This window comes from Heterocephalus glaber, unplaced genomic scaffold (assembly GCF_053883595.1).
Source record: "Heterocephalus glaber isolate CG9 unplaced genomic scaffold, H.glaber_assembly_v1.0 deba00000122, whole genome shotgun sequence".
In the NCBI taxonomy this organism is placed as follows: Eukaryota; Metazoa; Chordata; class Mammalia; order Rodentia; family Bathyergidae; genus Heterocephalus; species Heterocephalus glaber.
This window is the reverse complement of record NW_028258138.1, coordinates 76,297,030-76,323,166: the sequence shown is the minus strand read 5'-3', so window position 1 is coordinate 76,323,166 and position 26,137 is coordinate 76,297,030. Positions and strand designations below refer to the sequence as shown.

Sequence of the window (26,137 nt, the reverse complement as noted above, 5' to 3'; positions counted from 1 at the left end):
AGTCTGAGGGCCTGAGTATTGGGGCCTTCGTTGCCGTTTAGGTGTTAGTGACTCTGCCTTGCTGGACTTCCTCAGCGGTCTTTGAGGTTTCTCTCTTGAGTGCTTGTGGACAGTGATTTTGTCATCTGTGCTCCATGTTTCACTCACTCCCTGATGAATTTTGTTTAGGCTGCTCTGCCGAGATTCCGGGGGTGAGACTGAGTCGATGCTTCTTAATGAGACAGTGCCACAATGGGTGATTGACATCACTGTGGATGTAAGTGTCCTTTGCTCTCACTTTACCCTTTCATTTTTTCCACATGAAATTAAGAATTGCTTTAGATGGTATAATCTTAAACTTGAGTAAAAACTAGACTGCCAAGTGAAGTCTCTGTCTCCTTCCCTACAGTTCCAGAGTTGAAGTATTGATAATTATTTGTATATGTATTTCTTAATAAAGTAATGAATGAAGTGAAACGCTACAGTCACTCTTACTCCCTGTCCTTCCTCTCAGAGATAACAACTATTAATAGGTTAATCCATGGCCTTTTGTACTTTTTTCTTTGCATACTTAGCATATTTTATTTATGTGCACATGTATATACTTCATTTTATTTTGCAAAGAATCTCTTTTACATACTGTTCTGCAACAGTTTGACTACATAATATCCCATTGTATAACTGTACCATAATTTAATCAGTCCCCTATTAAAAAACATTTGGGTTGTTTCCAGTGTTTTCTATTACAAACAGTGCTGCAGTGACCATCCTTGTACATATATCTTTGTAGAGTTTTTAGCATAAGTTCCTAGAAGTGGAATTGCTGGATCAAAGGGTGCACACATTTTGAATTTTGACAGATACTGCCAAATTGCCCTGCACAAAGGTCGTACCAGTTCACACTCTCACCAGTAGTATCTGAGTGCCTTTTTCCCCACACCCATACCAGTGCCAGATACTTTGAATCTTTGTTATAAGATAAGCAAATTTTATCTCATTGTTTTAATATGGATTTTTAAAAGATCATAGGTTAAGCATCTTTTCATATTGGCCGTTGTATTTCTTCTGTGAATTGTTTGTCTCTGCTACTGATTTGTAGTTCTTTATGTTGAATACTAACCCTTTGACTATTCTTTGTGCCTCTCAAACTTTTACAGTGTTGTGTTCGTGATGTCTTTTGCCAAATGAAGTTTTAATTTTTACATAAATCAATCATTTATGGCTCAGAGTTCCATATCCTGTTTAAGTATTTACTAGCATAGCAAAAACTTTTCTATATTTTCTTTTAGTGCCTTTATGATAATTTTTGTGTGTATAGATCTTTAATATGTTAGAATTTATTCTTCTGTTTGGTGTAAAGTAAGATTCTACCTAACTTTATCCAAAAGGAGAGCCAGTGTGCCAGCACAGATTAATTGCTAGCACTTTTAGAAAATTTGCTGTCTGTCTTAGACCCCAAAAAATTGGCCAATTTGATTCCTGATGGATATTTCGTGGTCTTCACTATGTCGAGCTCCCCATAAACCACTTGGAGGGTAAAACTTGCCTGGGTTGCATTACTGAATGATTATTGAATCTGTGGCTTATTTTGGAAAAGAGACATGCAGACAAAATATGAAATGGAGACTCAGAGGGACTGATACCCTGAGAAAAGATGAGAAGATATTCAATCCTTCATTTAAGTGTGCAGTTTACATTACAGTAGACCCCCAGATTGTTGGCTGAAGTTTCCATTCTTTCTCAAACCCTCAGACCTCACTCTGGTGTCAGAGGGAAACACTCCAGGAAGGCCTTGATGGCCTCAGTTGGACGATGGGCCCCGCCAGGGTAGAGAGTGGCTTTCCTTACAGGTGAATGTTGTGGATTTTTCTCAAGACACTTAAGTTTCCATGTGGGCCTTTAGGTATCAGCCCCAATATTGGGGGGGGGGGGTAATTCTTTGAGATAGCTCAGAAGTTTATCATGGAGAGAGTGACCTTGGCATTTTAGTGTAGGCTGAACCAGGGCTTCTAGCCATATATTTATAATTCTGTAGCACTGGCCTCTCAAATAAATGAAGTTTATGACAGTGCCTTATCTGAAAAGCAAATATTGGTTAAATCATCATACATCAGACGTAGATCTTTATAGAAGTCCCAGTATTTTAATGCTGAGATTGTGATTTATATATCTTAAAAATTGAGTTTATTCCCTTTAATATCTTGTAGTATTATCTAAGAAGAGCCATGTTTCGATTTCATATTGCCACTAATATTACATATGATTTGTCTTTACATATCAAAACTTTAACAGCATACTTCTCTGATAAATTTTCTCTAAGGCTAACTTAATTTGATAGCTTATTATGAATTACATAGAATTACTTATAATTATTTGTAAATCATGTTTTCCTGTTGACAGCATTTTAGTTTATCAGCTAATAGAAACTATTATACCTTTTTAACTTTCAATATTTCAGAAAAATATGCCCAAATTCAACAAAATTCCTTTCTACCTCCAACCTCATGCATCTTCAGGAGCTAAAACCTTAAAAAAGTAAGTAAACGTAGTATCATGTGATTCCTTGATGTAATTAATTACTAAAGAGAATTCTTTCCTTATGGTTTGCTTTATAACACAGGAGATAAGTACTAGATCTAAGACTGATTTTATAATATTGATGGATTTTGTCTCTTGTCAAAACTCAGTTTAGGACACAACTTGTGTATCGTAACTGCTTTTAGATACTTAAGGAATGACGAGCATGAGGAAAAGGAATGAGTTTTTGAGTTTAACTTTCCTAAAAGGCTTCTTGAAGGACATGGAATTTGAGCTGGAAATGTAAGGATGGATAGAACTTCAAAAGGTAGATATTCCAGGGCCAGCTCAGTGGTTCTGACACCTGCCTCGAAAGCGCAAGGTCCTGAGTTCAATCCCCGGTACCAAAAAAAGCAGATATTCCAAGTGCAGGACCCAGTTTGATCAGGGATGCAGAAGTGGGAGTATGCTCAAGCTACTGGAAAACTGATGTGAGAACTCACGTACCTGCAGCATCAAACGGACAGGCAACAGGGAGGGATACTACAAGGTAAATTAGAAAGGAAGAGAACATCTAGACATGAAAGACATAGAACATGTAGTGATTTAATACCAGAAGTTTGTGAGACAATGGAATGTGGCCCAGAGGGAAGCTTAAAGCAGGGAGACCTAAGAAAAGAATTTTAGTAGTCTAGAGAGAGGACGCTGAACTGTGAACAGTATCCTAGCAAGTAAAATCAACAAGATTGTTAAAAACTGTTTCATTCCAGAGATTTTCAGACTTATACACAGAGAATAAAATAATGAGTACCCACTGACCCATGAGACTTCAATAACTATTAACACCTGGCTGTAAACGTTTTGCTCCATCTGTTCCCTTGCTTACCTTTCCACCCATCTCCCTCCACTTATACTTTAAAGCAAGTACTTTACATCACCTCAACTAGATTCAGGGACTAATGGCTTTCAGAGCTTATGCCTTGGCTGTTTAGTTTGACAATTAGAGGCTGATGTCAGAGGTTCAGAAGTAGGTTTGGGGAATAGATGAGTCAAGTTGGAGACATCTGACTAGAGATGCCCAGCCCAGCCATTTGGTTTGTGGTATAAAGCAGGTCAAGACTCAAGGTCTGAACTGGGGCACCCTCTCCCACCTTCTGTTAGTTGAAGGCATGGCAAAGAGGAAGAAAGCCCAGGGAAAACGGAGCCCCACAAGGGCAGACCCTGTAGGTGCTAGGCCTGCCTTCACTTCCAGGATGCTTTAGTTTGCCCATGCTTTCGGGAAGTATTTAAAGGACTAAAACCCAGGTAGGTGCTCTGTATGTATATGTAAATTTCAAGAATGGGTGCTTAATCTCATTTAGTGGCACGTGGTCTGTACCTTTGGAGGACACTAGAAAAGCCTTTCACAATTCAAAAAGTGGGTCAAGGCAATGACTAAAAACATTTATAATGTTTCTGTATTGTGTTTTATAAGTTAACACCAAAGGAAAAAAATATGGAAGAGATGATAGCTAGTGATTCTTCCTGATGCCACAATGTGCCTATTCCCTTTTACAGGGATAGACTTTCTGCTAGTGACATGCTCCAGGTCAGAAAAGTAATGGAACATGTTTATGAGAAAATTATCAACTTAGATAATGAATCTCAAACCACTAGCTCTTCTAATAATGAAAAACCAGGAGAACAGGAAAAAGAAGAGGATATTGCTGTGTTGGCAGAAGAAAAAATTGAACTTTTGTGCCAGGACCAGGTGAGTAAACTTAAGAACCATACCCTCATTTTTTTTCCCAGTGCTGGTGCTCAGGAAGTTACATTATATGATTATAGATTCCAAATCTGTTAGTTTGGGGTAGCTTCTGCTTCCACCTATCTCTGCAGCCCTTCAAAAGAGTTTCACCTACCTTCAAGCTCCTGTTCACCTGGAGTTTTCAGGAAAGGGAACCAGTGGTTAAAAGACATAGAAAATTTCATGTGAATGGAGTACAGGTGGGTGGAGAAATGGAGAGACTGTCTTAAATCAGAAAGACCCTTCAAGGGAAGGGCTGAAAGACAGCCTGGTATTTCTGGCACTGCCACAGACGCTGCACACCTCACTCGTACCTAGTTTCATGCCTGCATCGTGGAAGCTGTGCCAGCAAGAGCAGACTTACCAGGCATGAGGGAGGTATAAAAAAGCTAGATCATCTAGTGGAGTTCCTCAGTAAAGAATGAAGATTTTAGATATCAGAGACTTTTGAAAATGTTAATGTAATTTTGCTTTTTAGGTTTTGGATCCAAATATGGACCTTCGAACAGTGAAACACTTCATATGGAAGAGTGGTGGTGACCTCACCCTCCATTACCGCCAGAAGTCCACGTGAAGGGTGGGCCAGTGCTCCTGGGTATTCATTTACTACCTTCCTCTGTGGCCCCAAGAGTAGTCCTAGGAAGCCCACTGAGCCCAACGGGAGCAAGACTTCTAACGACCGGTTTGGTATGGACTGAGATTCTCTTTCAGTTGAAGTGACTAATCGAGATGTAATATAGAAACCAGTCTCCAAGTGTAGATTGAGCTGCCCAGGGGAAGCAGAGTGTGAAGGCAGAAGAGCCCCAGGCACACTCTGTCCTGCAGCTGTACAGAGAATTGACAGCAGGGCAGTGCAGACTTCCACTTCTTCCTCTCCTTTCAAAAGACCTTATCTGTGTCTGTTAGCACTTGTTAGAGAACATGGTTGACCACACCTGTCACTGTGTTTCAACTTCAAACCCACAGCTCTGTAGCTTTTCTAAAAGTACATTCCATTCACGCAGTACTTATGAAGGCTTTTTCCAAGTTTGTCACAAAAAAAGTCAAATTGTTTTCACCATTTAAGGTAATTATTTTTAATGGTAATTTGCTGTTGGACAATTTGAGAGCCAGCCCATTTCATAATAAATGATTACCGTTGGGCTTGTTTTTAATATTGCATCTCAGATACATCCTTTAGGAAGCTCTGTGGAGATTCCAGGTGCTGGGTGACAGCACACAAGACCCTGGGCCAGAGTGTGCAGTCTGTGCTTAGTGACACCGAACCCCATGATGCCCTGGCTGTGTGCAGGTCCAGGGAGGTGCAGCCGTTTACTCTGCTCCAGTGTCATTTTATTCACAGGCAAAGCCAGCCGAGACCTATGGATGGCTTCTTGCTCTGAGTAAGCAGTGTGACACCATCAAAACTTAATAACATGATGAAAGTTTAATTTCATTCAAGTGCTACCTAAATTATATGGTGTCAGAGTAAAGGGATAGCAGTGAGTTGATTTGATATTCCTATCCAGAAAGTATAGCCATTTGTTTTTCCAGAATTTTATATGCAGGTTTTTGTTTTTACCTGTATTCAGATCTTCTTTTCACTGTTCTTTCTAACAATCTGAAGCGTTCGTAGATCACTTGGATCTTGTACAGAATATAACTTATTGGGGATAAACACTTCAACTTTTGGCAGAAAATACTTTGGATTCTTCCCAAGGTCATTTGTATTCAGAATAGAACAATGGTCCACCCCCATAAAACTACAGAAGCAAGCCTCCTTGCATGAAGCCAGAAGCACAAGTGCCTTCTGAGGGCAGTTATTCCAGACCAGTCTCCCCAGCTTGTGTGTGGCTTGTCCTCACAGCCACAGGGACTGGGGAGGGGGTGGGAATGGGGAAGGTTTTTGTTTCGTACAACTTCACAGGTTCAGTTAAGGGCAGCTGATGGGCCCAGGTCCATACTTTACAATTTGAGATCCTCTGATCAGCACAATTGCAGAGACGGTTCCCTCACTGCTGGTCAGCTAGCTTTGGAAAGTGACAGGTCATTGCCTCCTGCACCTTGAAGAAGCAAGCAAAGACATGGGCACATTTCCAAGGAGCCGAAATGGTCTTTCTTCCTTCCTCAGAGAGCTGTCAACCTCTTTTTTTAACAGTCCTTTCTATCTGTTACATACAACAGTGCGCTTTTGGTGCACATTTTTTAGCAATAGTTGTGAACTAATGGCAAAAAAAAAAGAAATACAAAAATGTCATTTAGCAGCCCCAAGCTGTGTACACGAAGGGCCTTTGAGCTAAAGGAGTGGGTAATGCTGGGTCCTCTGCCGTGTGTGCTGAGCCTTGGGTGGCTGTGTCCCTTCCTGTCATAGCTCTGACCCCAGCATGGTTGTACTTTTTCCCCTCCAGTCAAACCAATAATACAGTTTCCAGAAAATTTGATAGTCTGCAATGCCAAAAGGGTAAAAATCTGTATTTCAGTTGTATAGAATAAAGAATTTAGTTAAAATATTTCAAAGTGTAGTACACTTTTTTTCACTTGCCATTTTCCTCCATAGTAGATCACAGAAAAACCTCTGGTTTCATGTTCACCCTGGGAATAATTAGCACAGGTACCCTTATAAGGGGGAAGTAAAAGTAATGAGAGGAAGAACCAGACCTGCCAGTGAGGGTTAGCAGGAGGCCAGACTGCCAGGCTACAGGACTCAGGAAAGCTGGCCCCAGCACAGCCCTGTGGGATCCGCTCTGCTTCCTGCATTCCTGCATACCAGCACTGGGCTCCTAGACAATTCAGGACACAACCCCTCGCTGTTCTGCAGCTGCTAGGGTAGGCTTGACAAGGGCTGGCTTTAAAAGTAGTTAGTTCTTGAAACTTTGTGTTTGCTAATTTGGGGCCTTGGGCACTCAAGTTTGATCTGTGCCTCCCAGAGCAGAGTCCTTGTCCTGCAGGGGAGCCTGTGCGTTCCCTGTATGTGCATATATTACAAATGGTGCTATAACAGCAACACTTTCCCCTAGGCGGATGCTGGAATACAAGGCAAGGAGCAGCTTTCCTGGTAACTAGAAAGAGGGAAGATAATGATGGGAGGTGAGGGACTCCATTTGAGCAGCAGAGGACTTTGGTCGATGAGGGGCCATCCAAAGGCACTTGGGGGTTGGGGAACAGCTTCCTCCATACTACAGAAAAGAACAGCAGGACCCTTGCCCACACTTGTCTGGGCCCCTGATTTGCTCCTGGGGTTGAGGCTCTGTGAAGAAGCCTAGTCAGGTGGTGGGCTACCTTGACAGTTTACTTAGGATGGTGAACTGAAATCTCTAACTTTTCTTCACCGTTATGGTTGGCTGGGTGCCGTGTATATTGAGAGGCGATTGTTTATGTTTGAGAGCTGTGATGGTTGACTGTGTCAACTTGAATAAGAGAAACTCAACTAAATTGGCTTGGCATGTCCACACCCTAGTGTGTGGAAGACCCACCCTAGTGTGATTTGTGGCCTAGGTGGTATAAAGGGGAAATGAAGGAAGATCTGCTTTTGTTTCTTCGAGGAGCTCCAGTCTTCACCTTCACCTTGGACATCATCTCCTGGCTTCCAGCACAGACTCCAACTTCCGGCACAGACCCATCAGCCTTCTGATGGGGAGTTGTGAGCTCCAGACCTTCAACTGGATACTTCAGTCTCCAGTGTGCAGACAGATCCTCTGCACTCTTCCACATCCAACTGTGTGGGTGGCCACTGTAACCCAATCTTGAAATTCTTATATATATTTATATATCTCCTGTTACATCTGTTTCTGTTATAAACATTGACTGATACAGGAGTCACCACTGGGGACACTAGATGAGTGCTTGTAGGCTGGAGGAAGAGATAGTCAGTGCTACTCTGCTGAAGGCCAGAGGTGGGCAAATGCAGCCTCTCTTTGGTGCTGACTGGCATGAGCCAGCATGAGCCAACCTGAGCCAGCAGCCACACTGTACCATAAGGACAAAGTCATTGATGGAGTCAGTGATTGGGACCGGGGGTGTGGGGGGGGGTTCCTAGAGCTTGGGGACCCTTCCAGTACAGATGGGACTGCGAGCTGTACAGGAAGGGTAAAGGCCAGCCTTACAAAGTGATGTGGCCAACACTTGATACTAGCCCCTTCCTCACTCCATCTTCACACTGATCATGACTGGACCTGCTGCCTCCTGGGGAGCCTCAGTGACAGGACAGGCACTGGTTCTGAAGGGGTGTGACCTCCTGTTTCTACTCTCAGAGGCTGCATATGCCTCTCCTATCCCAACTCTTGCAAAATATTGAAGCTGGGTGCTGCTCCCAGCCCTGCACCACCAAAGTCCTCTTTGAAACCCTCCAGCCCAGGACCACCAGGCAGGACAAACACTGTTAAGGTAGACACTAGAGCCCCTGCCAGCAGGAATCTTTGCATGTCACATGGAGCTGCAGACCCGGAAGCAGGACACAGGGCTGGGATCAGGCACAGAGCTGGTGAAATTACTTCAGAAGCCTTGTCACAGCCCAGAGTATAATTCTGGGGTAGAGATCTCGGCCTGGCTGGCCGGCCCCTCAGCCGCTGCCGTGACATCTGAGCTCTCCAGGCTCGTAGGCTCCTCCTCAGTCTGAGCTTCCAGCAGTTCTGCAGACAGCCCGTCTTCTGGCGAGGCTGCAGAGTTGAGGCTGTCGGGAAGAGTCAGCTGAGGCAGGTGGTCTGGCTGGACATGGGCTCCAGGGCTATCCAGGAAAGACACCTCAAACTCTGAGCCAGACCATGTGGCTTCACCTGAAACATAAAGGTAGGGCTAAGGAAGTGTGCAAAATCTAAGCTGACCCTGCCCACTGCCATTCAGGTTCTGATGGGACAACAAGTGTATGAACTCCTTGATAAGGCCAAGCTCTGGCCCAGCTGAACAATTAGTACAGCCTTCTCAGCAGCCCAGGGTCCCTCCCAGAAGGTGCTGGTCACTCACCACCCCGCTCGTGAGAACTGCTGCTGGAGCCGACATCCTCTGGCCCTGAGGCTGAGACTGCTGTAGAAGAGGGCAGGCTGGGCCACACACTGGCATTGCCACTGTCCAAGAGGGAAATGCCCGACACATCTAGGAAGCCTGGGGCAGCACAAAACCCTGACTGTTGGAAAGGCAGGATAGGGCATTCACCCAGCCTGGTGCCCAGGGCATCTACCTGGCCAGACTGCAAGACTAATATCCCTAGTCTCTGGTGATGCCCTCCCGTAATGTTATGATTTGTCCCTCCATGTCCCCCCAAAACCTCACGTGGTCATAGGCTTTTGCAGAGGTGGCTGGATCTAGTGTGTGAAGCTGAAATTGATTCATAATGCAATGTTAGGCCCAAGGGCACTCAGATTAAGGGTGTGAGTGCTACCTGCCCTAAGTAGTCTGAATAAGATAAAAGGGGCAAAGAGACCTGTGAAGTTCACTTGCTTGCTTTTGCTGTCTTCTGCCACCATGAACTGTTGCCCCTCTCTGACCCTGCCTTTGAGCTAGCTGATTATGAACTGGAACCTCTAGGAACTGTAAGCCAAATATACTTTTCCCCTTTAACTTTGGGTGACATTTTTGTCAGAGCAACATGAGAAAACTAAGACAACTCCCCCAACCCGAAGGAGATTGCCACTACTGTTTCTGCAGAAAGAGACCTAAAGTTAGTCATCATGGGGCAGCACAGTGGCAGTGGGCCCAGAGCCTGCTTTGTCTCCAGTTTGCTGTGTGACCTGAAGTAGGCCACCTCTCTTCTCTGAACTCCAAATTCTCCATCTATACCCAGGAATGATGATCTGTCTTTTTTTTCTTTTCTTTTTGTTTTTTTTGAGACAGGGTCTCGCTATGTAATGCGGGCTGGCCTTAAACTCACTATGTGGCACAGGGTAATCTTGAATTCACAGCAGTACTCCTGCTTCAGTTTCCCTAGTGCTGGGATTACCAGTGTTCACCACCTGTAATGTCTTGCTGTATGTGAGATCTGAAGAGTCAGCAGGCCCAGGGAAAATTCTGGCACTGCTGCCAAAGTACAGTTCTGAGCCTGGGGCCCACTTCAGCACCAAGAGCTGGGGGTTCCTCAGCTGCGTCTCCAGGGCCTGCCCAGTACCTGGGTCCATGACTCGCTGCACTGGAGGTGGAGGCTGAAGAGGAATCTCCGGAAGTCCCCCAAAGTCTGGAGCGCTGTGGCCAGAACTCTCAGCCCCGGGGAGCTGTTCCTCCATGAAGGAACCAGGTACCTGTAGTAGGGCCTGGCGGCACCAGGACAAAAAGAATGGAGAAGGGCTGATCCGGACAGTGCCTTGAGCAGTCACAGTCCAACCTACACAATACCCACCACTGCCTTGAGCACTGCTCTGCCTGCAGGAAGGAAATGGTCATAGTACCCCACCCCTTCTTCCACAAGAGACCTGCAGTCCAACCTGAGAGGCCTAGCCTCCCCTACGGTGTTCCCAGAGGGAGCACTTCGCAGACATGCTGAGGAGCCCACCTGGCCCCAACACATGGCTGCTGCCTGGGACCCATCAGCAACCCACGAGAAGGGAGAGCCTTCCTTGAAGAGAACATCCCAGTGTGCCCTGGCACCAATGCCAGTGTCCAGAAGTGTTCTCAGGACCCACTCATCAGCCGTGAAGGCAGGGATGGAATGCCCCGCAGCCCGGGCCCACCCAACATCAAACATAACAGGCATTCCAGCATGCTAACCTGGGCCAGCTTTTCTAAAGCCTCAGTGAGACGCAGAGGAAGGCTCTGCCCAGCTTTAAGTCTCAGCTTCCCACTCATGAAGTGAAGACAACCACTGGTGCCTCACCGCCACCTGCATCTCTAGAGCAAGGAGCAGGAGGACCAATAGTGGCTTTTCCTGGCCCAGGCAGGACCCTGTTCCTTCTGTGTCCCAGAAGCAGATGGGCCCCTGGTGAGGTTGCTGGGATGCCCCAGGGCAGCCTTGAGTCTCCCGAGCTGGCAGGCCCCTGTGACCATGTGAGGCTCTCCCTTCCTCTGGCCAACAGGCACCCCTACATACCTCCATGTAGTCACTCTGCCTGGAACCCATCTCCTGGCCAGGAGAGTCCTGGGGAGTGGGCACAGGTGATGGGACATCAGGTAGAGAGGCACCAGGTGGCAGGGCATCAGGCGGTGGGGCACCAGGTGGCTTCTTGTGGTAACTGGAGGGCTGCGTTGGGATCCGATGTAGATACCCATAGCCAATACCACAGCCCAGACTGCCAAAGCCAGAAACATTCACTCCAGGGTGTTGGCCACGGCCACAGCCCTAGCCCTCCCTGCCTTTACCACCCTCATGCTGGACCAGCAGTAAAGGGCTGAAAGGGCACTGCTAGACCTGTCAGCCTCAGGCTTTCTGGGCTCCAGGCCTAGGGCCCAGCCCTCTAACTCAACCAGTGGACTCTGGAGGTCCATACCCACTGACTGGACAGGCCCTACTCACCTAGCCCTGCAGCCCACCAACCCTGGGAAGTACCTGCCCTCTCCACCCCAGGCTGCGTTGGGAGTTACTGTCACCTCCCGGCAGGAGTCAGACTCGGAGTTATAAACCATCAGCTTCAAGGGCTTCCCCTCGTGAGACTCGATGAGCGAAAAGAAGTCTTCAGACTATGAGAAACACAAAGGACCTGAGACTGCTTCCAGCACCAGATGGAAGCCTCAAAATAAGACACTTCCCAGTGAAGGCACCAATCTCTCCACACTTCACCCCATGGGGCCTGGACAGGGACAAGCCACGGGTTCCTCACCTCCTGGAGGATCTGGTCTGAGCCCACCACATAGTCTGTGTAGGGGCACAGGCCAGCCAGGGCAGCTGGTGAAGATGGTTCCACATCCTGGGAAAGAATTGCAAACCATAAGCTTCATTACTGTGCAGTGAGTAGGATATCTGTCTGCTATCCTTAACCAGGGCTTCAAGCTCTTTCACCTCATCCCCAGGTCTACAGATGCCCAGCAGAGGGCAGCACCATGTTTTGGAATGAACCCTGGGCTCAACTCCTGGCTCCACCACCTGCTGGCTGTGTGACTGAATAAATTAAAGTACTGAAGCTCTCTCAGCCTGTTTCCCTACAATTAAAACTAGGTTTCATAGGGTCACTAAGATTTAAAAAATACACGTTAAAAGAAAAGAGAAGGGCTGGGGATTTAGCTCAGTGGTTCCACTGCCTGCCTCGCAAACGCAAGGTCCCAAGTTCTATCCCCGGTACCAAAAAGAAAGAAAAGAGAAACCAGACGTTGGCTACAGTAACTGCCCAGCTGCATTGGTGCTCCTGCTGAGGCATATGGCTAAAGACTGCTGGGTGACAGTCAAAGCAAGAGCAATCAGCAAAATTGGAGGTGAGGACTGCTTTCTCCCTTGGAAAGGTTTGCTGCTCTCCATCTCCTGGTCTTCCTGGGAAATGCAAAGAAATCTGCATCATTAGCCCATGTCACTCAGGCAAGCTTTTGTAGGCTGGCTACAAAGGCTGGGAGACTTTGCCAGGCTCCCCAGGAAGCCAGGGATCTAGGATAGAAAGCAGCTAGCTTCTGGCACTGGGTACCCTCCTTCCATCAAGCCACGAGACCAAACATCACAGATGCACAGGTGTCAGGTGCATCTGTGACAGCTCAGCCACTTGAGTTTCATTATGTATCAGTTATATAACAATATAAACTAGGGCCGGGGATTTAGCTCAGTGGTTTCGCTGCCTGCTGCGCAAGCGGAAGGATCTGAGTCGATGCCTGGCACCAAAAAAAAAAACCAAAAAAAACAATATAAACTATAAAGATATGTAGATATACACCAATATCTATCTATCTTCTGAGACACAGATAGACAGAGGCAGCATTCTGGCAGTACAGCCACCATTCCAGTAAACAGTACCCCACCTTTCAAAATAAGAAACCAAGGTCTAGGGCAGTGGAGGTGAACCTACGGCACACATGCCCCAGTGGGCTGTTTGTATCACTGAAAGCTCTAAAAGGTCTGTCATCACTGATCCTAGAAGGTAAAAAAATGCCCAAAGTCACATGGCTACCAAGAAGCAGAGCACACTGTCCAGGGACTTAATAGCTGCCCTCTCAGGACACGGGGGCATCCTCCAATAAACCAGAAATGCCAGCCTCTGCCACACACCCCACCCATCCCATCCTAGCTGTCCTGCACCTGCATGCCCCACCTGCCCAAGCGAGCTGGACCCACCTTTTCCCACACATGCTATCCCATACTCACCAACACGTGCCACACGTGCTCGCTGGCCCTGCGGAAGCTGCAGAAGCGCACACTGGCACCCAGTAGGCCCTGGCCACCCCACATGTTGCTGGGTACGACCTCCACCTCGCGCACCTTCATGGTCTTCATATTGAACACTTCCAGCTTCACAGGCTTCTCCACGTTGGCCTTCAGCAAGGCCTTCAGTGTGTCATTCTCCTTGTTCTGCAGGGGCAGCAGGGATGACTCCTAAGCCCCACTCCGATCCCCAAGCCAAGCCCCTCAGACAGCTGAAGGCCTGAGATAGGCAATGGACAGGCCTGGGTTCACTGGTTCACTGGACCCCCACCTCCCAGTATCCCCCAGGCACAACCATATCCCTGCCCCCCCAGCCAGCAAGAAAACACAACATAGCAAACAAAGAGCCTCCCACACACCCAGTGGGCCCCTTGGCCAGAGCCCCTGTGGGCAGGCCCATAGGCCTTATGGCCACCTCCTAGAGTCTGGGCAGGGATAGGTCAGAGGGGCACATGCACTCAGCAAAGCAGAGATGGGTAGGAGAGTCTCACCAGCCGTGAGTGCCCAATGGTGATGATGAAGTCAAAGTAAGGCTCCAGGCCTGCCTGCTGTGCCGGGGAGTTCTCCTGCACCTGTCCCACAGTGAGGCCAGTCACTACACCAGCCCACCTCCTCAAGAGGCCCCACCCGCAGTGCCAGGAACCATGGCCACTCCTGGTGTCCCTGAGAGGTCACATGCCTGGCGTGAACTGCACCGGGCACTCACAGTCCACCCCTTCCCCTCTTTCTACCTTCTGGGACACAATTTTCCTCTCAGGAAAATGGCTCTGCTCCTGATTATGACCTACAGATGCTTCCAGGGAGGGCTCACAGCCCAGAGCTACCTTCATGAGCCATCAGGAGGCAGCAAGGAGCCAAGCTGGCACAGGGAATGCTGCTGCGGGCTGGCCAGAAAGCCAGTGGAGTTACCAGAAAAGTTCCAACACAGACAAGGAGAGCCCCAGCATGCAGGGGAAGTGGCAGGAGACATACAGCCAGGGCTGTGCCTAGAAACGGGGAGCAGGAAGGGTGGCCAGATCCTGGAGGACCCCCGAACCTGGGCTGGCTGACCGCGCTTGCCACTGACACATGCTGGTGAAAGGCGGGCCACGGGCAGGACTGGGCCTGAGGAGCCTCCCTGGGGGCTCAGCTACACCATCAGCCTCACAGTCCTGTCCCCACACCACTCGGGACACCTCCTCGGAGCCATGCTCACCCCCAGGACGCTCCTCACCCTCCATACACTCTCCAGTTCAGGGCTGGATCCAGAAGTACAAGCAGGCTGCAGCAGGAATCTCTCAAAGGCCCCGTTTACAGCCTCGCCCAGACACTACAGCCTTTGTCCCCAGGTCCTGGACCCTGAGGGTGGCCCACACTCAAACCTTTGGCTGTGAACACAAGATGACCCCTTGGGACAGGTTGTCAATGAGCCCCCAGGCAAGAGGATATTGAGCTCATGTGGCCTTAGGTCCTTGTATCCCCAGCCCCTCCAGTCCAGAGTCCCCAAGCTGAAAAAGAGCTTGCTGAGAACAAACTGCTGAGCCTCTGGATCAAGGCCATTTTGCCCCTGGCATTGGGACTCCTTTCTGGCAGTGTTGCAAATGAGTCCCTGCTTGCCACCTCCAGAAGCTGCCATGGCTTTCAGTGGAAGTGGGCTCAGCAACCAACCCTGGCCCTGCTGGCCTGACCCAGAGAGCAAGTTGCTCCCCTCCTGCAGGGGACCTCTGAGTCCTCCCAGGGCTTTTGAAAACTGTAAGACAGAGCTGGCCTGGTGGGGTTTTCCTCAGCAGGGCCACTTCCAAAACCACTACATCTCCCTCAGGCAAGACACCTGCTCCCCTCCTTAGCACTGGGTGTCAGCTGCCCCCATCATTAATAAGGTCCTGAGGCTCAGCCCCCAGTCCCCAGGACCGGCCCTCTCTCAGCACCTCCAGGTATGCCCCTGTCCTCTGGCTGGCTATACTCCACTTCAATGGCTCTGGGCTCGTCACTGGTCACTAGGGCTCCACAGCAGAAATAATCTCTGCTGCTACATCCCCTTCATGCAAAACCCACTGCCCCTCTATCCAGCTGTCCCTGGAGACTCCCATCATGCTCCACTCTGCAGCCCCACAACGTGTGCTGCTTTTCCTAAGACCCCAGCCTACTCTTCCCCACCAGGGACCCTTATGGGATGAACAACAGCAGCTCATGCGCACTAAACGCTGGTTGGCTGACCACCTTTTACTAACCTCAATTTACAGATGAGAAGAGACGCAATAATTTAGTAATCTGACCCCAGGAAATCCAACTCAGAGTCCTCCCCTTAGCACTGCCATGTAACAGCCATTTTCTTCAGATCCTCCACTCAGCACACTTGTTCTTCAGTTTTTAAAAATGTGAGATTATGTCACACCTCCACTTAAAACCTCCCAACAGCTCCCATCTCGGAATAAAACCCTAAATATTCAGGACATGCAAGGTCCGGTAGGGCCTCATCCTCTACCCTCTCCTGACGCTAGCCACACCGTCCAAGCACTCCTACCTCACCTTCTTCATTTCCTCAAACAGCAAGCATCACCCACCTCAGCACCCCTGTGCTGCTGGGCCTTCCACCAGAAACACTTCTCCCTCATACCTGCGCTAGCCATTCTTTACTTCCTGTAGAGGCCTCTGTTCAAATGTTACTTGGTCAGGTCTTTCCTGACCACTGCGTCCAAAATGACACCCACTCATCATCTTTTCTCCCTTAATTTGCTTTTTTCTCACTAACAATTATTACTACCTGTCATCTGTTTCTTTATGGTCTCCCTTCTCTCCAAACTGGCATCCAAACGTAAGCTCCAGGAGCACAGAGATGATGTCTATTTTGTTCACTACTTTATCTCTGGTGCCTAGAACTCTGCCTTTGCAGCAAGCTGTGGACCCTTGACTTACCAACTCAATTCATTCTAGAGGGCTGGTTGTAACTCAGGTTGGTTGTAAGTCAAGACTATTTTCCCCATAAGAAATAATGGAAATATCCATAATGCATTTCGAACCTCCCAAAGCACCCCCAACTAACCTTTTAATAATAAAAGAAGGGTGGGGCCAGGGATTAAGCTCAATGGCACCAAGCTTGCCCCGAAAGCACAAGTCCTGAGTTCGATCCCCAAGTACCAAAAAATAATAATAATAATAATAATAAAAGAAGGGTTGTATAATGTGCATAATTTACCAGAAACACCAATAATTTTCCTAATTTACTCCCGCCATAACTCGTTGTTCGTATGTCAGGCCGGTCGTAACTCGAGGGCCCATTTTACTCAAAAATACCCATGTGAAGGATGACCTCTAATCCTTCGACCTCCTCAATCTGTCCCTCTCCACTAGGCCCTCCTGTCTCCACTCCTACCATCATCGAAACTCCCCACCAGCCAGTATCTTAAATTGCTTTGCCTTCCATTAAACCTGCTGGCCGACTCTCTGGGCTGGATGCAACTGTTGTCCCTGTGGTTGCCTGGCCATGAGGAAGCCCAACCCCAAGCACAAAGCCGTCAACTCTGGTTTCTAAAAGCCATCTTGGCTTTCCCGTGAGAAAACCTTCATTAGCTTTCCAGGTGGTCGGTGGTACCAGAGCCTCCCTTCAAAACAGACCACTCAACAGCCAAGCACCAAAACGGCAAACAGGCCTACACCCACCTCTGCACCCCTCCGCTTTTCCCAGCCTAAAATGGGGAGGGAGGGATCAGAGGCACTTCTGTCCCTCTCGTCCCAAATCCTGACCCGGCTGCAGGCCCCTCTCATCATCTTTTCAGACCGACCAGGAAGCCCACTGTCGCCACTTTCCAGCAGCCTGACGGTCCAGACTTCCCTCCAAACTCACTCCGGAGCAATTCTAAGCCCGCCTGGCCGGGCCCCTGAGGTGTGCACGCTGGGGAGCCTCCCGAGCTCCAAACGCTCAGCGGGCTTCTGCGGTGTTCTGGGGGCCTCCCGCGTCCCGCTTCCCTCGCTGGTTCAGCAGTCCTTGGCCCCTGTAGCCTTCCCGACCCGCGACAGGCAGGGATGCGTGCCCACTGCTCCCCAGGGCCTTGGACCACCCGGTCCTCGGCACCGCTGGCTCGGCCCAGGCCAACAGGGCGTCCGGACCTGCGAGACAGAGGGTCCCCGGGCGTTCTTCACCGAAAAGCGCCGCCGCTGAGCGCCACCAGGAAACGCCAGGCTTCCGGCACAGCTGGCACTAGGCGCGGGCGCACCGAAGGCCAGGCCCAGGCGTCCCCGACCGGCACGGGCCACCGCAAACAACCCTCGGTCGGGCACTTGGCCCCAGACGCTCGCCTCCAGGTCCCTGGCGCCGGGGGGCCAACTCACCCCATGCAGGTGGAAGCCCTCGGCGCCGCCCGCCGGCTGCTCGGCGCTGGCGCCCAGGCCCATGGCTCGGGCTTGTCGGCGACGAGTCCAGCAGCTCCGTGCGGACCCGGGAGGCAGCGTTAACTCGCGCTCTCGGCGCTCGACTAACAGCAACTTGTCACGTCAGCGCTGTGCTCCGCCCACTCTGCACAATTCCGCGCTTAGCAACCAGCTGGCAGCCAGGTTTCCAAGGACGCGCCAGTCTCCGACTTCCGGCTGCGAGAGGCTTCCCCGCGACCTTGACCCGGGAATCCGGCTCGGCGCTGCTCCTCCAGACCTGGACTTGGACGCGAGCCGCTGGAGATGTGCAGCAGTGACTCCTCCCTCCTGGTGCGTGGCCCGGCGCTGTTCCTCTCCGACACTCCGCCCCCGGCCAGGTGACCCTCAGCCCTGCTGCTCTCCGGCCACCTCCCTAGCTGCCCCTCTCTGCCCCCAGCACCTCTGGAGTCTGGCCCGAGCTTGCCTCCCTCCTCCTGAGTAGTGTCTCGCCTCTGGTACCTTCCAGGCATCCTGGGCCCCAGATTAGTGCCCCTCCTCTACCCGGTCCTGTACCCTGAGCTCCCCCAAAACAAGTCATCTCATCTCCATTATTTTATCTCCATCTCTTCCCTTAACCCCCTCTACTTCCTACCCCCGCCTGTGCGTTTTCTGCATCCCCCACCTCAGTAGATGCCACCACTATTTGATCTCCAGCATTAAGTTGTACCTCTTCCCCTTACCCATCTCCCAGTCCTGTCAGTGAGAAATGTCACCTAAATGAATCCAGGGCTCACCCTCTTTTTATCTGCTAGCCCAGGGCCACCACCTTCTCTCCCCTGAACAGCCGAAACTTAGCCTCCCCAGGTCTGGTTTCTCTGCTTCAGCTCTCTTCATCAGCATACCTCCAGTTGCCCACCCACACATGCACACACACCACCACCCCACACGCAGCCAGAGCAGTTTTTACAAAAACATATCTGAACCCATCCCTCCCCTACTTAAAACCGTTCCAACTGCATCCTCTTTATTACCTTTAAGATAATGGCTGCTTCTTTCATATGACCCACAAAGCCTTTACAATCTAACCACATCTGTTCCCATCCCTAATATCCACAACCCTTGGAGGAAGTGAGACTTGGCTTTGAATCTCTGCCCCATTACTGCATGACCTTTGTCAAGCCAGTGTCTAAGGGCTTCAGCTTCCTTAACTGTGAAAGAAATGGAGAACATCATACATAATATAATGGATTAAAGCCCTTGATAACAGTTCCCAACAGGTGGCAAGCCCACAATACCTTGTACCTATATACTGTTCTTCACTCTTTCTCCTTATTGCTCTCCTAAAACAAACCTGAGTTGAATTCCACATCACATTTTAACCAGAATCTGGTGGTAATTCCTAAACAAAGACCTACAAACTTGTTCCCAGGGAAACTTCATGTAGCTATTCCCAGGGCTGCTAAAGGACTGGATGAAATGTGAATGTTCCCTCTTTCTCTTCCTTTTGCACACTCTTAGGAGTGGGGGTGGACAGAGAAGGGAGCGAGTCCCCTCCCATCTGGGTCAGAACAGAGACAGGGAAGGACCAGGGCTATTACAACTGGGTCTTCCTCCACACAGGCTGGGATCATTTACTATAGCCAGGAAAAGTACTTCCGCCATGTGCAGCAGGCTGCAGCTGTGGGCCTGCAGAAATTCAGCAATGACCCTGTGTTGCAGTTCTTTAAATCTTACGGAGTCCTCAGGGAAGGTAAGGACACAGCATTGTTGGCATTCTGACACCAGGCACTAACCAGTGCTTACCAAGCTCTGGCTGCACCTGGATGCCTACTTATATCTTAGTTACATTTCATGGAAGCTGTTCTACTGACTGTAACACAGATTAATTCACAGAAGCCAATGCAATCCATATCTAGTTAACCCTTGAGAACTCAGCTCACTTGCTCTGCACCGCAGTTTTCCTGCATAAGATGAGTGGCTGGAGAGATGGCTACATGGCTATTGAACTAATTCCAGGCTGTAGGCTGGTTGTGCAGGTAAAAGAGAAGGAAGTGGTAGGTGTAGTTACAGGCAGGTGCAGGAAGAGGAGGGGCTTGTGCAGTGCTGACTCACTGACATACAAAGGGTGCCCCTGAGCTGCCAGTGCCAATGGCAGGGAACATGAAGATAAGTGTCACTCCTGGCTCTGGAGTACCTAGCTGGGAGTATCCTGCCTGAGGTCTTTATTTAGAACTGACCCCCAACTCATAGTCCCAGTCTCACAGGTATGCCCACAAGTACTTGAAGGCACATTGCTCAGCTTCGAGATGCCAGCCCCTGGCAGCCTGGACCATGGTGCTGGCAGCCCTTTTGCAGGGAGGAAAGCTAATCTCCAGGGAACTTGAGCCACAGGGGGCCTTTCAGCCCAGTTAGTCCTCAGACGCTGGGTGAAGGCAGGCAGTGCAAGCCATGGGTCAGTGCTGGTAGGGATCTGTGTATCGCCAGAGTTTCCTGGCCTCTGGGCCTGGAGCCTGAGAGCATAACCATGTGGACTCTGCAGAGCGCGTCCAGGATGCCATCAGTGAGCTGGAAAACATCCGTGGTCACCCAGACCTGTCCCTGTGCTCTGTCATGGCCCTGCTTTATGCTCACAAATGCTGTGAAATTGTCGGTGAGTACAGCCCCTTTGAACCAGGCCTGGCCCAGCAGGAAGAAAGCACACTCCAGAAACACATGGCCCCCAAGGCCGCTGATGGAGGCCTGTGAGGAGAGGCTGCTGCTCCTGTTCCTTCCCCAAGGGCCTCAGAGAGGACCTCATGCCAAGACCCAGTTAGTGAGAGCCAGCAGAGAGCAAGACAGTGTGAGGGCTTAGATCCCAAGAATCGGGGAAGATCCTTCATTCCTTTGCCAAGATCTTGTCAGAAAAATCAAGCCAACATAAATAATCTCACCCCTAATCTCCACATCTCTAGAGTCAGAGAGGAGCCAGGAGAATGTACAGCTGCCCTTTCCCCACCCAGGATGAATTATGGGCCTGAGACCAAGGATTCCCACCAGGTCTGTTTGCTCCGCACACTACTGGCACAGAACAGAAAGGATAAATCTCAGAGCAGACTGTGTCTAGGCCCAGCAGCCCTTGCGGCACTGAAGGGCAGGTATCACTGGTATCCAGGCCCTGGGCTGGCCTGTAGTCAGCTGCGTTTGTGGAGGCTGAGCCAGAATGTCCAGAGACGCTTCCCTGAGCCTGCGGTACCCTCTATGGAAGCAGGGAAACCTCCTTGTCCTAACTCAGCCTCTTCCTCTGCCCTTGGATTTGCAGATCGAGAAGCGATTCAGGAGCTGGAGACCAGCCTGAAGGAAGTCCGAGAGCAGGCCAATGAGACTGCCCTGTACTACGCTGGGCTCTTCCTCTGGCTCATAGGCCGCCACGACAAGGCCCGGGAGTATGTTGACCACATGCTGAATGCCTCCAGCAGCTTCAGAGAGGTACCAGCCACCTGGGTACCCAGCTATCCTGAGGGCAGTGGCTAAAGACAGCAGATTTGAGCATATCAGTGCGGCGTGGCCCATGACTCCCGAAGAGGGTGCTTGAACTAGGGGAGGGCAGCCCCCAGGTGACGAGGCCGTACCACCCACGTCGTCTTGCAACACAGTGACATTTGTCCAGAATCCCATCTCTAGGTTTTCAGAGTCTGCATTATGCTTTCAAAAAAAATCTTGAATTCATTGCTGACATTTTCTGAAATCAGAAAATTTGTACCTAAAAGTCCACATTTCCTGGTTCTTTGAAAATCCAAATGAGCTGGTCACACAGGGCCATTCCCTCCCTGTGGTGACTTGAGCAGTGGCCTACATGTGCAGATAGTGTCATATCCAGTATGTCTGTGTTGACACAGAATCTGACGCTCTAGGCCATGCGTTCTGGGCAGAGCTGGGATCACATTTCAAGGGTATAAACATTGGTTCTTAGCAAAAGAATGAAAAAATCTTACTCTTTATCTAGAAAGCACAGATGCACATACACAATACATAATACCTAAATATGGCATATCTGGATATTAAAATTTCTCAGAGGAGGAGGGTTTCTTTAAAAGCCCTTAAGGGAAAGAAAAACACTGAGGCCACTGAGAGACAGGTCCAGCAGGGAGCTTCCAAGTACCCCCTCCCGGGTCTACTTCCCAGGCCTGGCCTCCCCATCTTCCCTGGGAGGCTGGAACCAGCCAAGTCCACAGGATTAGCATGGCTGCTGCTCACCCCTGTGAAGGGCATGCCCGGGCTTCAGTGTAGAACCAGCCCCTGGGCTGATGCTTGACCCCATGTAAAGTCAGCAGCAGTGGCAAGACAGGCGGGAGGGCGCAGGAATGAGTGGCAGAGGGGCTGCCCGGCTGTGCTGTGGACTCGAAGTGGCTGATCAGGCGGGAGGACCTGGTTTGAAGCAGACTTGCTGCCAGGATCCTGAAGACAGGGGAGCAGCGCAAGGCTGGGCCACCCTGAGATTTCTGTGCTTATGCCGGGCAGGGCCACACACACGCACACACACACACACACACACACACACACACACACACAGAGCAAATGGCAAAGGGTGGGGCAAGCTGAGGCTGGGCCAAGCCCACCCATGACTAAGGGCTCATTTTCCCTCTTAGCTTCATCCCCAGGGCTATGTGCTCAAAGGCTGGGTGGACCTCACCTCAGAGAAGCCACACATCGTGAAGAAGTCCATCAAGTACCTGGAGCAAGGAATGCAGAGCAACAAAGATGTGCTGGGGCTGATGGGGAAGGTGGGCAGAGGTGAGGCGGGAGGTGGGAGTCCCTGGCCAAGCCCCTGGAGCCAGAGACCGAGCAGAAGACCCAGGCCAGATCCTCAGGCTCCAGTGCCTCATCCGATAGATGAGAAGAGGTCCAGAGAGGGTCAGCAACCAGCCCAGGTCACACAGCAGTCCAGGGTTTCTACAGCTCTCACTGCCCTTCTCTTGCTCCTTGTGCATGGAGGTCTCAGGGTTGCTCTTCAGGCTGTGTCCTTCCCAGACTCGCTTGGGCTTTCTCTCTTTCCCTCTTTCTTGACTTCCCTCACTGCTCCTTTTCTCCATATCTTTCACTTTTCCCATTTCACTCTCTGTCTCCCCTCCAGTTCAAGTTTTTTTATGGCCATAAGAGAAAGGAAGCATACATTTGATCATGTTTTGCATTTTCTGACCTTAATTTAAATTAAGTTGCTTTTTTTTTTCTGTTGTGACCCTCATTGACTCAATCATTGAGAGGAAAAGTGTTCTCTTATTCTTTTCTATTTGTACAACTCATTGAAACAGAAGTCTACGCACACTCCTCTAGTGCCAGCATGCTGAGAGGCTGAGGCAAGAGTACCACAAGTTCAAGCTCAGCCTGGGCAACTTAGTGACACCCTTCTCAAAATAAAAAAAATTAAAAGGGCCAGGGATACAGCTCAGCAAAAAGGTCCTAGTACTGCCCCTACCCCCACCCCAATCCACGCAGAAGTCCCGGAGAGTCAAAAGATGAAGAACAGTGCCCTCAGCAGTCACTCTGAGCAGCTCAGGCTAACCTTTCGGGGTGGCATGTCCCAGGCTTTGTCAGTGAGCTCGGATTGGGCTGGGCCTGCAGCTGGCATCCTGGCAGCAGAAGCAGTGGAGATTCATGGTGGGAGGCTTGTTGGGGAGCACCCTTGGGGACAGCACCACGGGCAGAGAAGCTGGGCTGTCGACAGCCACAGTAGAGGCTCAGCTGCCTCCCTGGGCACCATGGAGGCAGGTTGGCCCTGCAGCACTCCCCTCCAGGACGAGACACTGGCTATAGGCTGTCCTGGGAAGGGGTGACCTGGCAAGGCTGCTCCATAACCCAGGTCCATTGCCCAAAGGCCACTCCACTATGAGCCCTCAGCTGCTGGCCCTGTAGGGCTCACGCGTGGCATCCCCTATCAGGTGGAAGACAGTGCTATCATTGAGTTTCTTTTACTCTGTGTAATGTAAGTCATAAGCAAATGTCATTTGGACATCTCCATAGAGCCAGTTGACAAGCTATATGGGCAAGGTGTCATTTATCACCGGTCCCCTTTTGTTTGGATAGCAGGCTTGTTTCCCATTGAACCTATAAAAAGAGAGCTTCTTTCTTCTTCAGAGCCATCCGCTCTTGTTTTTAGTGAGACATCTGGGGGGGTGGGTTGCAGTAGGACTAAGCTAAGCCATCTTCTCAGGATCCGCTTTCAAGTCTGTTAGCAGCCTTGCCCTCTGGGCCTCTGGGTAACCTGTAGACTCATGAGAGCCTGGTGGCTGGTGAGGTCCTTCGGACGCAGGACCCCAGCCCGAGGGCCTTACCAGGAAAAAGAACCTCCACAGCAATGCCTGTGAACCTTCACTGACTCAGAAAGGTAAACTGGGCCTCAGTGAACAGTTTCCAGTGATGAAATTCAAGAAAACAAAATCGGAATGAATGCACAATTTGCAAAATTGGAAAACGCCAGTGACCTCAGTTCTCCCCCTTGGGATGACCCTCATGTGGCCTTGCCCTATACCAGGCTTGCCTGAGCTGCCCACGCTCGGTGTTCAGGGTCCCCAGGGAGCCCCTTCCTTGGCCACCCAGGAGCCCAAGGTAGTTGACACACTGGTCCCTGAGTGATGACTCCTCCTCAGGGGCTCTGAGGACACCATGGCCCCACCACACAGATCCGACCCCATCCCACGGAGACTCTGACCGAGGCTCATCTCTCTTCCTCCTGGCAGGCAACCTACCTCATGATACAGCAGAACTACTCGGGGGCCCTGGACATGGTGAACCAGATCTCAACAGCCTCGGGGAGCTTCCTGCCAGCCTTGGTCCTGAAGATGCGGCTGTTCCTGGCTCAGCAGGACTGGGAGCAGACAATGGAAACCACACACAGGTGAAGGGTGAAGCTCACTCACTAAGGTGGGAGAATGAGACCAGAAGGTGAATCTTGCCCATGGAGGAGTTGCAATACTGACAGGATTGTATTGGGAGACAGAAGATTGGTGTAAGCAAACAACTCAGCCATCATGAAGTGAGGCCAGGGGATGTGGCCTAAGATGAATAAATCAAGAAATAGAAATATAGCCATATTGTTTAGAAGAGATGTGGAGGAGCCAAGCACAGTGGTGCATACCTGTAGTTGCAGTCATTTTGGAGACTAGAGCAGGAGGATTGCAAGTTTGAGGCCAGCCTGGGCAACTTTATGAGAACCTAAGCTGGGGACATAGCTCCATGATAGGACACTTGCCTAGCATGTGTGAAGCCCTAGATTTCATCCCCAGTGCCACCAAAACAAACTTTGAGACAAAAGGCCACTAGTGACTCTGATTGAAGAGTTTTAGTAGCAGGCAGGGTACACGAGTGAGCCAGACAACAGCGATCAGGACTTCTGGGCACTTGTGGAAACCAGACTCCCAGTGCAGGATAACCCTGAAGCCCTGGCAATCAAAACGGAGGGAAGTGTACTGGAGGGCTTTCTGAAGACAAAGTTTCCTGCATAACTGAAGATTATCTCTTCAAATTCTAGCACTCTGTTTTGATCGCAGATTCTACAATGTATGATCCTAATTTTCTTCCTGAAAAGCATTATGGACCAGGACTCATCGCGATGAATTGTTACTGAGTTATAATGTAATATACAACCCAGTTCTGAAGAAAAAATTAAAATACATACAACACCCCTCCTTCCTTGTGGAGGGGTGCTGATTTCTCTGATGATAATGGGAATGGGAATTATAGAGGTCCTGGCAGCAGGCCAGAAGCAATCCTGCCCCTCTGGCACTCAGTGCTGCACGGGCAGTGCACCTTGTCTTCCTCTCTCACAGTACAGACCAGGCCACCCTTGGAACGAGCTTGCTCTGCAGTTGACCTTGAGCCAGCAGCTCACCTGGAAGTACATGGGCTGAAGGCCAGACTGGGGGTGTGTGTGGCTGCCTCACTCCAGCCCTGTGTGCCCACGTGCAGGGAGACAACATTTGGTGCCAGCAGGTTGAGTCCAGTACCCTGGTGCCCGTCACATGAAAGCCTTCCCTGTTAGTGGTGGCCACAGAGTTCTCTTGTGGTTCTTTAAAATTCTATCTAGGGGAGTGTGTGGGTGTGGGTGTTTGTCGTTGTTGTTTCTGTACTAGAGATTGAACCAAGGACCTTTGTGTTGAACTACATTCCCAGCCTTTTAAAAATTTTTATTTTGAAACAGGAACTCACTGAGTCACTAATTTGCCCAGGCTGGGCTCTAACTTGCAGTCCTCTTGCTTCAGCCTCCCAGAGTGCTGGAATTACAGATGTGTACACCCAGCAAAATTTTCCTCCCCGCT

General features: G+C 49.9%; 3 protein-coding genes across 22 annotated transcripts in view; 2 read left to right on the top strand and 1 right to left on the bottom strand.

Annotated features, from left to right (window-relative positions):
* The window catches only part of Wdr48 (WD repeat domain 48), a 50,374-nt gene extending 43,603 nt beyond the window's left edge, over positions 1-6,771 (top strand). The window contains exons 16-19 of the mRNA XM_004835237.3: positions 169-256; positions 2,438-2,514; positions 4,054-4,246; positions 4,761-6,771. Of these exons, the coding sequence (XP_004835294.1) occupies positions 169-256; positions 2,438-2,514; positions 4,054-4,246; positions 4,761-4,856 (454 nt within the window). The 3' untranslated portion in view covers positions 4,857-6,771. The remainder of the gene's footprint in view (positions 1-168; positions 257-2,437; positions 2,515-4,053; positions 4,247-4,760) is intronic.
* Positions 6,713-18,006, bottom strand: Gorasp1 (golgi reassembly stacking protein 1). 3 transcript variants are annotated; one of them, XM_004835235.4, is made up of 9 exons: positions 17,829-18,006; positions 14,012-14,092; positions 13,464-13,667; positions 12,001-12,087; positions 11,730-11,860; positions 11,274-11,472; positions 10,359-10,500; positions 9,221-9,358; positions 6,713-9,033 (listed from the first exon to the last, which is right to left on the bottom strand). In XM_004835235.4, exons 1-9 carry the CDS (start codon positions 17,889-17,891, stop codon positions 8,765-8,767), a joined length of 1,314 nt encoding a protein of 437 aa, XP_004835292.1. In that variant the 5' UTR covers positions 17,892-18,006; the 3' UTR covers positions 6,713-8,764. The 3 variants fall into 3 exon arrangements, with proteins under 3 accessions (XP_004835292.1, XP_087072574.1, XP_021115457.1); XM_087216448.1 differs by lacking the exon at positions 17,829-18,006 and adding an exon at positions 17,344-17,598; XM_021259798.2 differs by lacking the exon at positions 17,829-18,006 and adding an exon at positions 14,734-17,337.
* Positions 18,007-18,036: 30 nt separating this feature from the next.
* Positions 18,037-26,137, top strand: part of Ttc21a (tetratricopeptide repeat domain 21A) — a 29,377-nt gene continuing 21,276 nt past the window's right edge. For 10 of the 18 annotated variants that reach the window (XR_015453104.1, XM_021259733.2, XM_013073918.3 and 7 more), the window contains exons 1-6: positions 18,037-18,197; positions 19,467-19,596; positions 20,386-20,496; positions 21,145-21,311; positions 22,472-22,606; positions 24,560-24,717. Coding sequence is in view for 17 of the 18 variants with exons in the window: in XM_021259733.2 (XP_021115392.2) it covers positions 18,171-18,197; positions 19,467-19,596; positions 20,386-20,496; positions 21,145-21,311; positions 22,472-22,606; positions 24,560-24,717 (728 nt within the window). In the remaining variant the exon portion in view is untranslated. The other 8 variants (XM_021259771.2, XM_021259729.2, XM_021259739.2 and 5 more) reach the window with 7 other exon arrangements.

Coding starts and splice junctions, on each gene's coding strand:
- Gorasp1 (XM_004835235.4), bottom strand. CDS start 17,891: ATGGGCCTGGGCGCCAGCGCCGAGCAGCCGGCGGGCGGCGCCGAGGGC. Junction 11,473..11,729: donor GCCTGGGGTGGAGAGGGCAG/GTACTTCCCAGG, acceptor TGGCTTTGGCAG/TCTGGGCTGTGGTATTGGCT. Junction 9,034..9,220: donor CAGTTCTCACGAGCGGGGTG/GTGAGTGACCAG, acceptor TTTATGTTTCAG/GTGAAGCCACATGGTCTGGC.